General features: G+C 36.8%; 1 protein-coding gene across 3 annotated transcripts; it reads right to left on the reverse strand.

The window, feature by feature from the left end:
- Nucleotides 1-43: 43 nt before the first annotated feature.
- LOC131161870 (uncharacterized) lies at nucleotides 44-14,717 on the reverse strand. Of its 3 annotated transcripts, none has more exons than XM_058117865.1 (10): nucleotides 13,733-14,717; nucleotides 12,054-13,211; nucleotides 10,696-11,859; nucleotides 10,441-10,482; nucleotides 9,000-9,076; nucleotides 2,062-2,146; nucleotides 1,890-1,973; nucleotides 1,663-1,764; nucleotides 1,458-1,556; nucleotides 44-581 (listed from the first exon to the last, which is right to left on the reverse strand). In XM_058117865.1, exons 1-10 carry the CDS (start codon nucleotides 14,459-14,461, stop codon nucleotides 471-473), a joined length of 3,651 nt encoding a protein of 1,216 aa, XP_057973848.1. In that variant the 5' UTR covers nucleotides 14,462-14,717; the 3' UTR covers nucleotides 44-470. The 3 variants fall into 3 exon arrangements, 2 of the variants coding, with proteins under 2 accessions (XP_057973848.1, XP_057973847.1); XM_058117864.1 differs by having other exon boundaries at nucleotides 44-565; nucleotides 13,733-14,690; XR_009138633.1 differs by lacking the exons at nucleotides 44-581; nucleotides 1,458-1,556; nucleotides 1,663-1,764; nucleotides 1,890-1,973 and having other exon boundaries at nucleotides 2,087-2,146; nucleotides 10,752-11,859; nucleotides 13,733-14,690.
- Nucleotides 14,718-15,263: the final 546 nt, after the last annotated feature.

Consider the following 15,263-nt stretch of genomic DNA (forward strand, 5'->3'; position numbering starts at 1 on the left):
TCTTTTTTATTTTTATTTTTATCCTTCACATTTCAAGGAAATATGTCCAAAACAAAATTAGCAATACATTAATGAGTTAAACAAGTTACAATACTGCAATGACAGGCATGAGCCTATTCTGTTCTAATACATCCTCTTGTGGATTAGCAGTAGAATCTCCTTTTTTGAACATTCTATATAGTATATGTGCAACTAATCTACAAAAATACAAGGAAATTAAGCTAACAATGAGGCGAAAAATAAGCTAATGATACACAAAGATAATCAGCTTGTACAGAAAAAGGCATCTGCATATGCCCATGTATAAGGATCCTGGAATATAATACAGGCCACCCGAGACCTGACTCTGAAAAAATGTGTTTTTCCTTGGCAAGCTCTTGCAACACATCCGGCTACCAATGTGGAGCCAACTCGAGACTTTTTGAATGCTGTCAACATTAATTCCAATGCACAAAGTATGTATGATGTCTTCAAGTAAACTCAGCTTTCAGCTTCCGCAAGAAGTTCAACATCTCTGTATAGGAGGGATCAGTTCGGCTGACCGGTTTGCATGAATTTATATGGTCTGTGGACTCAAGAACCTGTTTCAGAAGTTTCAAGAGGAAGGAGAAAAGAAAAGAATAGCATCCTAAGCTGCAACTTGAAATTGGATTCAACACTTGAACCTTGAAACGAAAATGTTGGCCTAGAAATTAGTTCAAATTGCTACATGGCAAATCAATTGTATTATTCCCTAGCTGCATGTTCCATATGTAGGAATGAAATGAAATTGGGTGGAATAGAATCAAATTTATCACTTGATTTCTTTAGGTTCTCTATTAAATTTTCATTCCATTCCACACCACAAACCAAACCAAACATGTCGTGAAAATTGAATTTTAATATTATTGGATATAGATACATTCTTCCGCGAAAAACATCTGATCCAATCATATGATCATAGTTTTGAGCAGTTTTGACTGTAGGGCAGATGGAAAGGGAACAGATGCAACATATTTGTATAAAACCTGTAAAGGAGTCATAAACATCCAAGACAGTGCACGGCACACAATGGTCAATGAGCATGTATGTTTTACCCTAATCATTGGCATATGAAAATGAAATGTATGGAACAAAAAATTATATGATAAATATGTAAAATTAAAGAACGGACTTCATTCCATTCTATCCTATTCTTGTGTGCCAAACAAATCATAAATGTTTCAGGTTTCCTAAAAAATTATATCAATGCTCCTTAGTTTCTTGTGATACCTCAGGGATATCAATACAAGTATTTGGACAAAATGCCCTGCAACAATGCTGGGGGCATTTGAATCCAAAAATGTATAGACCCTGTTTCTACAATTTCAGAAAAACTGGCATGCATTGACACAATTTTAGGGAACAGAGCAAATGACTAATCAGGTAAAAAGCTCCATCTTTTACAAAGTGAGATATTAAATGACTATCAAACTTACAACTAGTTCACCAAATCCAGGATATGCCGATTCAATTGGTACAATTTCCATCCGGAAGGCCCAACCACCATAACCTTCAACAATAGGAGTTACCTTGGTCTACAAAACAGTCAATAGCTACCTATCAAGCTCGCAACCAAAAAATATATATATAAGAGAAGAAACACATATTACAAGCATACTAATTTAAGTGCAGTTATGTTACCTCACAGAAACTGAGAACTTCAAGTAATCCTTTTTTATGAAGGTGACGAACAAGGTCATTAAGTTCTACTAATCTTGAAGAACCACTTCTCAGCTCCCCTATCTGCAAGACAGCAAGAAATACTATAAATGTCAATTCATGATAGAAATACTTAAATTACAAAGAACGCGTGAATTAACAGTACAAAAACTTCTTTGGGCGCAGGGTGATGGGGATTTGATACTGACAGTTGGGGCTGGGCGCAACACAAGGCCCATTCGCCAAGGCATGTCTGCAAGCTTGCTGCCAAAATGTGGGCAACTATAGAAGACCTGCACAAAATACAAATATTATAAAAATTATGAATAGTGACAAAAGATCTGAAAAAAAAATACTAGTTAATTATTTAATTAAGCATACAATTCCAATGGTGTTGTTAACAAGGTTATCAACATTATCTGCCTTCGCTTTAAAGAGCATCTGCTTCACCACCAGGCCTCCCATGCTGAAAAAGAGAACCAAGTGTTATTTACTAAATACAAAGATTTGATAGAAAGGACATCTAGAATGCCTCGTCGCCCAGACAAATATTGTTGGTATCAACCAACATTAGGAGACAGAATTTTTAGTGGATGAGGTGACAAATGCAAGGTGTGGATATGTCTGCAGGGGCAAGAACGCACTTTTGAAGAGGGAAGGCAAAGAAAATCTTAGCAGTGAAGAATGGAGGCCAGTATAATGATGCCTGACCTCGAGCCTTGGGGCATTCATAGGAGTTTCTTATCATCAAATGCATCTACTCACAAATACATTCACAAACACACACAACACACATGCACATGCTATATAGAAGTACTAAAAATGTCATCATTTCCCGGACAAAAATGAAGGGAAACCTCGGCACAACGATAGAGTTGTCACTGTGACTTGGAGATCATAAGTTCAAATCATGGAAACAGCCTCTTGCAAAATTGCAAGGTAAGGCTGTGTACCATATACCCGTTGTGGTCCTCCCCTTCCCTGGATCCAGCATATACGGGAACTTTGTGCACCGGGCTGCCCTTTATTTCTAGACAAAAGTATCCTTCCCTTCTAAAAGTAATAGAAATAATCCTTAAATTAAATTCAACCCAAAATATACAAAATTGTATTAAGAAAGTTTATTTTAGATGATATAAGGTTTGAACTTGAAGAATTTTGTGAACAGATTCAATTTACTATTTATGCCAGTTAAAGAGATTTTGTATCCATTTGAAGTTTCAACAAATATCTAATATCAACATTTTTTAATCATTATCAAAATGTTTGTTACATAAAAAGAAAGTCCTTTTGGTTAAAAATTAAAATGATAACAGCAGTATCATAATTTATACTACATATAAAATTAAAAATACAAAAATAGTGTGTAAGTCATTTTGTGGACAAAAATATTCTTACCATTTAAAAGTAGACAAAATACTCTCTAATTAATTAAATTATATCAAAATTAGACAAAAATCAAATTTTGAAAGTTTATTTCATATGGGTTATGGTTTGAACCAAAAAAGGAACTTTTTTGAACAATTCAATTTCCATGTGCTTCCTATAATAGATAAAAAGACATTGTTTCAATTTCAACTTCAACAAATATCTAATCATCAACATTTCTTCCCACAATCAAAATGTTTGTCATACAAAAAATTACAATCCATTTGGTTAAAAGCAAAATAACAATACCATGAAAGTTCAATAAAGATTGTATATCTTGAAAGAAATATAGAATAGATAAAGCCTTTCGAATTTTCTAAAGTACTATTAAGTGAAATGGAAATAACAATATCATAAAATTTAAATAAAGAATGCATATCTGGAAAGAACTGGAAAGAAAAATAGAATAGGTAAAACCCTTTCTCATCTTAAAAACTTTTTGTGAAGTGTCTAATATTATTTAAATGAATAATATACTTAAGTTTGGTAAAGCCTCACTCTATCACTTTTTAAAAACATATTTTAGACATATAATGATGCTTTATAATATGAATTTACTTTATTTTATTCAAAATTTATATAATCACAAAGAAGAATAATAGAACAAGAAAAGAAACTATTGTTACAATGTTCTGGAGGGCCAACCCTACAAAACGGGCGAGATTGAAATTTCGGATCGCTTCAACTGAGTGATGGACTCGATATTATGAAGCCTGGTGTATTATATTGGATTAAGAAATGGGTTTCTTTAAAAAACAACGGAGTCGCCACTAACTTATTTATTCTAAATGCGGTTAGAACACCTATTTAACATACTACTAGTTCAGTGGTCACCTAGGTCCAAGGAAGCTCATTGTTAATGGTCTAAAACAACAACAAAACCAAGCCTCAAGTCCCACTAGCTGGGATCAACATCACCATATTTAGATTCAAGAGTATGATTATGCAAAGGGAAGGTATAAGCACCCCTTTACATCCATCCAACGGACGGTACTTTATTAGCCTAAAGATTAAATTTGAAATTGACCAATTAAGACTTTAATTCTCCAATTTATTCATTTACCTGGCCTTTAAATATTGGATAGCCCTGCGAAGGATAGAGACTATCCTCACCTTAGGACCCCCAAAGCATGCTAAAAACACAACTCTTGGTTATCTTATTGAGGATTATTTATTTTAATTTTTCCTTTATTTCTTTTAAGAGGTGCTCATTACTTGACCTTTAATTTCAAGAAAACTTGCATATGACAAAGACTTCCTGCCTTACCACCCTCAACTCGCGCTCTCTCTCTGTCTCTCTCTAACTCTCCCATTCCACTCTCTCACCCCTCCATGGCTGCTGCCAGCCACCACGGCCAGCAGCCAGCACCTCCTCCAGTGGTGCTTGCAAGGTAAGCCCTCCCTTTTTTTCAGTTTATCTCCTCTCTCTTTCTCATTCTTTCACCTTCCTCTTCTCGGGTCTCTCTCCTTCTCTTTTTCTCTCTTTCTTTCTCTCTCAACTCACTCTCTAGATTTCTCTGTTCTTTTTTGTAGGTTCAGCACTCTCAACCATGGCAGAGAGCCTCATGCTCTTTGCTTCTCTTCTTGGATCCAGCTCCAATACCTGTAAACCACTCTTTTTCTCCTAAAATCTGAACTTTTCTTGATTTCTTTTCTCACAAATTCCTGTGAGCCAAATAGGATGGTGGAGGCATGGGTTAGGTTGATTTGGGTTCTAAACCCAAGTTGGGTTAAGGTTTGGTTATCAGGTTAGATTTATGGGCTAAGTCTAGGTGGGTCGAGGGGTAGCATGGGTTGGTTTGGTTAGTTAGGTTTATGGGCTTGGGTTAGTTGAGTATGAGATTTGGTTTGGGCTTTGAACCAAGCTTCTAGGTTGGGGCTTAGTATTGGGCTAGTTTGGTTTAGTGAGTGGGTTGACATCGGTTGATTTGGGATTAGGCTGGGTTAGTTAGGTTCGGGTTAGTTGAGTTTGGGCTTGAGTCCAAGATACTGGTTTGTGGCGGATTTGGGCCTGGGTCCAGGTAGTTAGGTAGGTTAGTTGACCTAGGTCAACATTGACTTAGGTCTGAGTGGTTGGGTCAGACCCGAGTCAATGGACCCCGAGTGAGGTTTCTCGTGTCTGTTAACTTGGACCCGGATCAAGTTGACCCAAATCCCCAAGTTGGGTCTAGGTTTTGGATCTGAGTCTTGACCCAGTCCCTAGGTCGGGTCTGGGTAGTTTGACCCAAGTTTTTTGGTCTAGTTTTTTGGATATGGGTCAAAATCCCAAGTCGATTTTGGGTATTTTGCAACGGTTTTTACAGGATTTTTTTATCCAATTTTTGGGGTTTACTAGGGAAATCTGGTTTTTGGTTTTTTTTTCTTGGACCCTATTTGAGAGACTTTGGCTTCTGATTGAGCTTTTTGGTTTGGAATTTTTGGACTCTGATTAAGAGTTGTTTAAAAGGTGAGGTAAAAACTAGATGCCCTAATTAACTTACTCAAGAATTTGTTCAAACCTAAAGAAGCCAGCAACAGGTACCTAGCTTTTAGTATGCCCTTCTTGCTCTTGCTTTCTGAAAATCTCTGCAACCTTATGACTCCAGCTCTAAGAATTATGCACTGCTCCTCTTCTTTGTTTTTGTTTTCTTCAGCTTGAGTCAATCTTCAGCCCCTATTTCTCTGATATCTCTCCTCTTTCTATTTCAACTCCAAGCCTTCAATCCTGAATTTCCAACCCCTTCTTGCTCTTGCTTTCTGAAATTCTCTGCAACCTTATGACTCCAGCTCTAAGAATTCTGCACTGCTCCTCTTCTTTGTTTTTGCTTTCTTCAGCTTGAGTCAATCTTCAAGCTCCTATTTCTCTGATATCTCTCCTCTTTCTATTTCAGCTCCAAGCCTTCTATCCTGAATTTCCAAGCCCTTAAAATCTGAATTTTCCAGCATCCTCTCTTTTCAATTCCCCCCCACCCCGCCTCCCCCTCCCCCTCCCCCTCCCCCTCTACAATCTTCAATCCTTTGCCCAAACTAGCTCATGGCAAATGGTTGAAGGTGACTGGCCATGGGGACCCGCCACCTTGAGAATTGTTGCATGAGGGAAGGGAAAGGCAAAGCATGCTTTGTATGTCATTGGAACACAGCCGTGTGAGGCTGCTGGGGCTTGGCTCCAATTGCTGTCTCCTGCCCAAATTGGGCTGACTTTTCGAAATTAAGGCCAGCAATTGCCTTTTTAAACAAATAAAACAGGCCCAAGGGCTGCCAATTTCAAAAACAGGCCCAAGGTGAGCCCATACTGGATTTCAAGAACAAAATTGGCTCAAAAAGAGCCCAATTGATTTAATCATGTGAACTAACATAGGCAATATCTCTCTTGTTTGTGCAGGTGATGAAGAAAGCCTAACAACAGCAGCCAAAGAATGAAGACCAATTTTCATTTTTTGTATTTTCTTAAAAATTGTACTTTTAATGCTCAAAATGTGTGAATGTAAAACAATCTTTACAAAATACCTAATTAATGAACACTCATGTCTGCCCAGTGAGGTTGAGAGAATAAAAAACGAGGGACCCAATCTAGGTGAAGACCTAATATTGACACTTAAAAATAATGACAAAAAAATAACTAAATAAAGAAAAACCCCCTAAGTTTGGCTATATAATGGCTGGACAAAATAGGGTTTCTACAACTATAATAAACAAGTAGATATTTTTAATAAAAGAATTCATATATTAAGAGTTTTTATATATAAAAAAACTGATGATGCATGTGTTTGTATTTACTACATTTTTATATAAATTTTTTATACAAATATTAAAACTTAATATTTTCATACATAATATATTTAAATATAATATAACTAATGGCAGAACAAGCTGACCTTTCTCAGCGTTTGGTGGAAAGACATGGACCTCACTAAGGTTTCAAAAATCCCATAAACCTACCTAAATGTTTGGCAAAAAAATTCTAACCTCCCTTGAGGTTTCAAAAATTCCACAAACCTCCCCTGATTTTTGACAAAAAGACAAGCTAGAGAGAGAGTATAAGTGTCTAACAAAAAAGAAATGTCAAGGGAGATTCATGGGATTATTGAAACAGGGAGGCTTACTTCATTTGTCAAACCTTAGGGGAAGTTTGTGGGATTTTCACAACCGTAGGAGAGGTCTGCATCTTTTTGCTAAACAATGGGAGAGGTAAGTTTCTTTTGCCCTATAACATAATTTCCATGTGTGTCCCTACATATCATTTCCTTTATTTCTAGAATTTGTCATGTATTTGTGTCTTTGCTGTGTCATATTGCAGGCTGTTTTTGTGTTAGTATTTCATAGTTGTAAAGAAAATATAAATTCTTATAAATAGCTTCAAGTATTAGTACTTTAATTTATAAAATTAGTTGATTGTTTGGAATCAATGTCAAAAATTATGAAAACTAAAAACCAAAAACAAAAGTGAAAAATAAAAAAAAACCTCTTTGGCTAATATTTCAACATATTTGGTTAACATTTCAAAAACTAAAATAAATTTAAAACATAATTGAACAAATGCTCATTTTTATCCTTGAAGCAAATAACAATTAAAAAATATGATTAAAAATATTAAAATAAAAAAAATACAATTTAAAAAATGTTATATTAAAAATATAAATCAATATAATTATTACTTAATTTTTATGATTTAAAATTCATTCAAAGGAACAATTTTATTGTACATGACAATTAAAAGATTACCTTTAAAAAATTCTAACACTTTTTTGGATGTGTTTGTTTTAATTATATTTTAAGTTCACATGGATATTTTATTTTACGTTTAATTCAACATTACATATAAAATGAATGGTTTAATCCAGAAAAGTTAATTCCAGATATTAAGCTATAACTGAAAACCATAATATCTAATTTTCAATTTTTTTCAAAATCAATTAAAAATCGGCAATAGAAACAAAAACTAGCAAAATAAACAAACACATTTTCATAATCTGTTTCTTCATTGTGCAGAAACAAAAAAACAAAAAACAAAAATAATACCAAACAGACACTTAACCATGGCACTGTATTATTTATTTCAAGAAATGTCTGAACATTATTAGAAATTATCAAATATACTACTCAAGATCATTTTTAATAGAAAGTGATATGGCTACTAGAAATATCACACGACCCTGCAAGTCCAACAATCATGCAAGGATGTGCAAACAAGTATGCAACCCTTTAAAATCAAGGCTTTCATCTGGTTGGTTGCGCTTAATAGAATTAATACCAATAGCCCGCTGCAGGTTAGGAAGACCTTTGAAGGCTCTATCTCCAGACATCTTTGTTCTTTGTTTTAATTGTTCAGAATCTGCATAACATTTGTTCATTCATTGTGATTATGCTTGGAGGGTATGGAACAAGCTATTTGGTATTTTAGGCGAATGTTGTGTGAGATCTGGGGCAGTGGAGGACCGTTTAGCTGTTTCTTTGCTGGTTTTAGCAGGAAAAAAGAAAGGCAGTACTCTGTAAATTTGCTCTTTTTTGCAGTCTTTTGGGGGCTGTGGATGGAGCGTAATGCACGTATTTTTCTGGGAAAGAAATCATCTCATTTTCTGGTTTGGGAAAAAATACATTATTTGGCTTCTCTTAGGTGTCTGGGGCTCAGGAATTTTAAGGGGGTGAACTTTTCTGATATTTGGCGCAATTGGCATTGTGTGTTGGAATGTTAGATTCGTGTTGGTTTTTCTCTTCCTTTTTTGGTTTTCAGGTTGTTTCTTTGTGTTTTGTATCTGGATTTTCCAGGCCACGTTATGGGGATGTCATATTCTCTGAGCTGTATATTCTTATCTATTAATGAAATTCTTCTTTTACAATCAAAAACAAAAAAAAAATGTACGCAAACACCTCCCAAAGGTAGTAATAATAATATCTGACACCATATCACAAACCTATGAGTCACAAAAACAACAGGTCGATTTCCAATGCCAGCAGCCACAAGCTTTTCCAACAGCATGGAGCTGACTTCCTGCAAGTTTCCAACCAAAAAATACAAAATGCAATGCCTGCATAAGTCAAATGACATTAAAAATAAAAAGCAACAACCATAGGAACTGCAAATACTGTAAAGAAGCTTCTAGATTAAGTGAATTCTACTAGTATGTAATATGCACATAGAATTCTACATAAAGTTGGACTAGAACAATCATTGGCAAATGCAAATATCATACTGTCATCATCTAAGATTCAAATAGCTCTTGAAAGGTTTTCTTAGTTAAGAAGACTAATTACACAGCAACTAAACACAGTAAACGTGCACAGAGTTTAAAAAAATAGTACTGAAACAACCATTATCTGAGGAAATTTGATATATATATATATATATATATATATATATTTGTTGAATTGGCATCAACAGGATGCCGGCCTGAAAATCAACCACCCTGAAGGGTGTCATGATCAAAGATTACATTAAAATCAAATACAACATTTCCGCTATGCCAGCTAGTTACTGTCTTTAACCACTGCCCTTTGCTTGTCTGAAACACTGACATTGAATTACTAAACACTCTCTTGTTTCTCTCTTTCCAAACACACCATAAAATTGCAAGGGGAAGTAAATTTGTACAAGCACAATAAGCAAGTCGTGTTTTGGGTAAGTAACAGAATCAACTGAATGTTCACAAATCCTTGTATCAAAAGATCTAACTCATAGAATGTAACTCTAATTGTTATTAATCTGACCTTTCTCCCTTTTTAAAAAAAATGATATTTAAAAACAAAATTATGTTGTAATGTAATAAAATCAGTGTGTCCAGTAAACTACTTTGCAGATTAAGCATGAATTACTTATATATATACTTTTCATCTTTTCCCCATGATCATCAAATTTTATACAAGCCTATCAAGCATCTCTACTATTACCTAAAGGAAGAGGAAGCAGTTATCAATGAACATTTTTCCTCATTACTCCTAAAATCCCCTCAGTACTACAACTCTACGAGTAATCATTTATTTACAATATTTACAAACCAAATAATTTAATGATATTACATTATCTACATAACTTCCATTCTTTCCCAAAAAGAGGAGCAAGTGGCTGTGGCGCCCGCACATAGTGTGGCTACAGCTAGTGTTAAAGAAACAAAAAACATATCTTCTAAAGATTTTGAATGGAAAGGAATCACCATCAAAATAACTTAAATTTCTGTTAAATTAATAAAACAAACCTATTACAAGTTTCAGTTCGATATACAAACTGTTTTATGCATTAAAAATTCTCAAATTTTTATAATTCCAAATTCTGGAAACAGCAGGTAGCATGCATAAAGTTCCAATGATAAGGTTTATAAATTATAACACTCATAAATCATCAAACCAGAGAGTACAAACCTGAAGAGGTAGGCTAGCTCCAGACCACTGTGTAAGATTTGACTGCAAAACAATCAATCAGATTTAGATAATGACAACCTAAATACCACCTTTAAAAATCTATAATTAATAAAGCTATGATGACAGGAAGTACCCATGTCTCTGAAAGACAGGCAACTGGTTAACCAAAACATTAAAACTAAAAAATTTAGAAAATTGGAATTCAGGAAAGTTCTCTGCGAATACCAGATGGAAAACACCAAACACTGAACAAACCTTGTATTTAAGTGTAAATAATCGAGCTTCAGGAAAGTCGGCTGAAAGCCATTCACCTGGCCAAAATGTTCCTAGCTTCCCTGCCTCTTGATCAATCTTCTCAACAAGGCCAGACTTGGTCGAGGACTTGTCTTCAGCAATGCGCCAAGTTTTATAGGGTCCACCACGCAGGCCATGAACAAAAACAACATCTAGAAGGGGAACATCTGACGATGAGCCACTGTCAGATACATCAGCAGCAGTGGGCAAGGTACCATCCTTGCAAGTTCTGGATACAGGTCTAGCCTTGGAGTCCACATCACAATCATCATCTGGTTTACCAACAAAGCATTGTTTCCTTCGACCAGAATATGGACTTGGTTTTTCAGGAAACTTCCAGTGGGGCAGCTCAGGATTGATTAAGAATACCATGTCATCATAACGAGGGCAGGTACTATTTTCATTCACAATATCATTATCAGAGACATCACCACTTGTAGAGTTTCCACGAATTTGATCTTTGCAGAATATATTTATCAGGATTGCCCTTGCAAAACTTTGAATCTTAGGGTCATTGCAACCTGGGATCTTCCCGTTAGCACATTCCTCAAGCCATTTACACCAAGTCTCATCCGCAACAATGACTTCCCGAACATTTGGAAGAAGTGAAAGAATAGTTAGAAGCCGAGCTGCATGCTTCCGAATATGAGCCGTACGTGGAAGTCGAACACTAGATGGATCATTAGGATCCACACCCACTGATTCACCAGGAATGTTTGAAATACGATCACGTGACTCAAGGTCTCTTGATGCATCATATGCTTCAATTGCGGCAAGTTTCTCATAATCATCTCGTAACAAAAAGCGCCTCAGCAAACACAATACACCAAAATCAACTATTATATTTTGACATGAATTATCATCAGCACATACTTCAGTAAGCGCCTTGATCCCCTTAAGAGTTGCCACAGCAGAATCTGCAGCATTAAATTTAGGCAAACTATCCTTCTTTAGATTTTTAAATGTCTTCGCAAAAGGTTCCAAAGAAAGAAGATCAGCTAGAGGGGATGTATCTATGGAGTCGGCGGCCGTTCCCAGTTGATTTCCTGCTAGATTAACTACAGCAACCCCCAATTGATTAGCAATCTGAGTGGCAGAAAGAATGTTTGACTGATCAATTTGAGTCTGCAAAAATTAATTAGTTTTGTGAATAGTAGAGAGAAATATGAAGTCAACGTGGCACGATACTAATCATGCTATTGGAAATGCTGCACAAGGTGCAGTACCAGATGAAATATTCAGTTTACAATACTATTTCAATCTAAGAAGGGAACTAAAAATTAATTTGAAAAAAAAAAAAAAAAAACAAATCTCCAAACCTTCACTTTGTCACTTTTAGCCTGACCGTTGCCTTTAACCAATGTTGTCTTGTTGGAATCCAGTATTTCAGTTAGCAAAAGAGCTAGCCATCCCTGAGATATTGGAACAGAATATGGCCCATGGTTTTCAAGAATGGATGAAAGGATATTTATAGCTGAAGTCCGAACTATGTCAGAGGAAGAGTTCCCAAAAACCCATGAAAGCAGGATGCCAGACCACTTTTGACTCTCCTCAAGTGACAAATGCTTGTCCCCACTACAAAGCAATTCTAAGGCTTTTGCCAATGCTTCTTGCACATGCTTATGCTTTGTTGTCCGTTTAGCAGTTTCTCTCATCAGATGAAGACCCTTATCCATTACCACATTCCGGGCCCCAGGACTTCTCTCAACAGAAACCAAAAATGCAGATAAAGCCACCTGAGCCAAAGGAATATCTTCAATTTTACTTGCCTGAGAAACGGTAGAAAGGAGACTAGAACTCCAATCAGAAACAGAATCGTTTAAGGGCAGATTACGATCCTCTAAAAGCAACCGAGCCACCAAACTGCCATGCAATTTCACAGTTCTCTCAGGTGCCATTAAAGCGCTCATGACAGCATGCCCATCTCGATCCAGTTCTTGAATATGAGATCTATTTTCTTCTGATGCCATTGCCCAATTTGCTAAAGCCCATGCAGCAAAAGGTACAGCTACATGTTGACAGTGCAAATCATCCCAAAGACCAGGAACAACAGCAGAAGACAAATTTTCTTGTGCTAGAGAACCGTCATGCTTTTGTTGCAAAAAAATGGTTTTAGGAGTTGGCCTAACTGGTTCTAGGCAATTGCCATCTGAATGCTCCAACTTCATAAGCCCGCTAGTTCTAGAAAGACCTAAAACTGTGGTCTCTCCAAGAATTTTAATTCCAATACCCCTCACTCCTTTTCCCCCTTCATCATCTTCATTTTCATGCGTCTCATCCAAATGCATGCTCCCTTCTTCAATAACTTGAATGGCTGCTGCAATGTCTCTCATTTCAGCACTGCCCGGCAGGGATGGCTGAAATGATATCCTACCTAAGCTATCGCAGCTGGAAGTGACCATATCCATAATAGCTGCTACAAGCATGCTCCTACCTTTCAAAGAATCAAAAACGTCGAACAAACTATGCCTTGGGTGCTGCTCTGACAGAATTGCAGTAAATCAATGACAAATAATTAAGCAAATTAACCAAAAATCAGAAATGCAATATTAGGGTATCTTGTCTGTGATGTTTATTTCTTCACACTGCACAATGTATCCCAAAATGTAAAGTAAAATAGGTTAAGTCCCATAACTCATTATAGTTGCGAAGAAACGAATAGAAAACATCATTATCATGTTGCTGGACGTTGACACATTGTCTAATAAAACATTAAAATTTCATTACTTCATGGCACTTGTAGAAGCCCGTGATGAACAGCACCGAACAGAAACGGTATGCTGACAATGCAACACGAATTGGAATTTCTAATTGGATTCTTATATAACACATTAAATTTGAACGAAAATAATTGATTGTTTATCAAATTTAAAATCAAATCGAAACAAATTATTGTTCAGAGAGTGATTGGAACAAAACAACTATGTCATCCAGACATCTTATGGAATAACCTCCCAAGTTTCAGTCGAATACAAAGAGACAAGAGCCAAGAGGTCACCTTCTTGGAGTGCCGAGGCTGAAATGAGAATATAAAACGAAGAAGATTCGGCACTGCACGGGGCCTCCCCAGCACTTCCCCACACACATTAGGATCCGCGATCAAGTACGCCAATGCCCTGGCCGACTCCGCTTGCGTCGCACAATTATCACCGGAAACAGCCACGGTCTCAAGGAGCCAATCCAAGACAGCGCCGCCGCCAGCCCCAACAATGGCCGATCTCCGGCTCGCATTGGCGGCCGCAATGTCGGCGAGAAGCGCCGCGACCCTAAGCTCAAAGCCCGACCGGACCTCGTGGTTGGCGGTCGACAGGACTGACCTCAAAGATTGCCACAAAACAGCGGCAGCGGCGCCAGTCTGCTTCATGCGGTTGACGATTCTGTTAAGCGAACCGCTCGAGTGCTCAATCGCGCGGTGGAGATCATCGTAGAGACGGTCCCTGCGCTTGCGCTCGAGACGGTCAGCGTCGCCGGTGGAGAAGAGGGCGCAGGAGGCGATGACGGCGGAGAGCAGGGCTGCGGACATGGCGATGAGAGAAGTGCGGGAGAGAGAGGATGGGAGAGGAGAGAGGGAGGCGGGACGGTGTTGGGGGATTGGCGGAGGGGAGACATGGTGGGAATTTATGGGATCGTTCAGACAATCTTTGGATTTTCTTGATGATGAAGAAGAACAATGGGGGCGACGAGGAAGGTGAAGATAGCGACGAGTTCTACAGCAGAGACGAAGCATAATTCTTCATGAAATTCCTGTAATCTTGGTTGGTGAATTGGTGTGTGTGAGAGTGTATGTGTTGAGAGGTTGGGGATGGATTGCAGGGGAAGTATATCGGGAGGAGAGGAGTGGGTCGCGGATGGTGCGGAGGCAAGGAGACGGCAAGGAGGTCTACGCGAAGAACGGCGGACGAATCTCCATCTAAAGTGTGCGAGCTTGTAATAAGAGACGGATGGAATATGCCGCGTCGCAGTTCCATTTGAAGGAGGTAAAATGCCTAGGCACGGATGCATTCATAATTTCATACCTAGAAAATGCCGAGTTTTTTTTCCATTTTTGATTTTTTTAATAAAATATTAAATAAAGGTTTGGTAAGAAGTTTTTTTTTTCCATTTTTATTTAGATGATCCAACAAGTTTAAATGACGAGGGCTGCCTGCTGTTGACACGTAACCAAAACTCGCTGGATGGTTAAGCGAGTTGCACGCTTTATGTTGAAGATGGAAAATTAATATCCTTTATCATTGTCCATCTTACTATACAAAATTGAAAGAAATATGAAATATTCTAAAAATAATAATAATAAAATTGAAAGAAATATCAAAATAGTCTAATAATAATAATAATAATAAGAATAATAGTTAAACTTCTTTATGTTGAAGATGGAAAATTAATATCCTTTATCATTGTCCCTCTTACTATACAAAATTGAAAGAAATATGAAATATTCTAAAAATAATAATAATAAAATTGAAAGAAATATCAAAATATTCTAATAATAATAATAATAATAAGAATAATAATAATAATAATAGTTAAAC

This window comes from Malania oleifera, chromosome 8 (genome assembly GCF_029873635.1).
Source record: "Malania oleifera isolate guangnan ecotype guangnan chromosome 8, ASM2987363v1, whole genome shotgun sequence".
NCBI classification, from domain to species: Eukaryota; Viridiplantae; Streptophyta; class Magnoliopsida; order Santalales; family Ximeniaceae; genus Malania; species Malania oleifera.

Coding starts and splice junctions, on each gene's coding strand:
- LOC131161870 (XM_058117865.1), bottom strand. CDS start 14,461: ATGCTTCGTCTCTGCTGTAGAACTCGTCGCTATCTTCACCTTCCTCGT. Junction 11,860..12,053: donor CTAAAAGTGACAAAGTGAAG/GTTTGGAGATTT, acceptor TAATTTTTGCAG/ACTCAAATTGATCAGTCAAA. Junction 2,147..8,999: donor GTTGTTTTTGTGACTCATAG/GTTTGTGATATG, acceptor TCTCTTTTTCAG/CATGGGAGGCCTGGTGGTGA.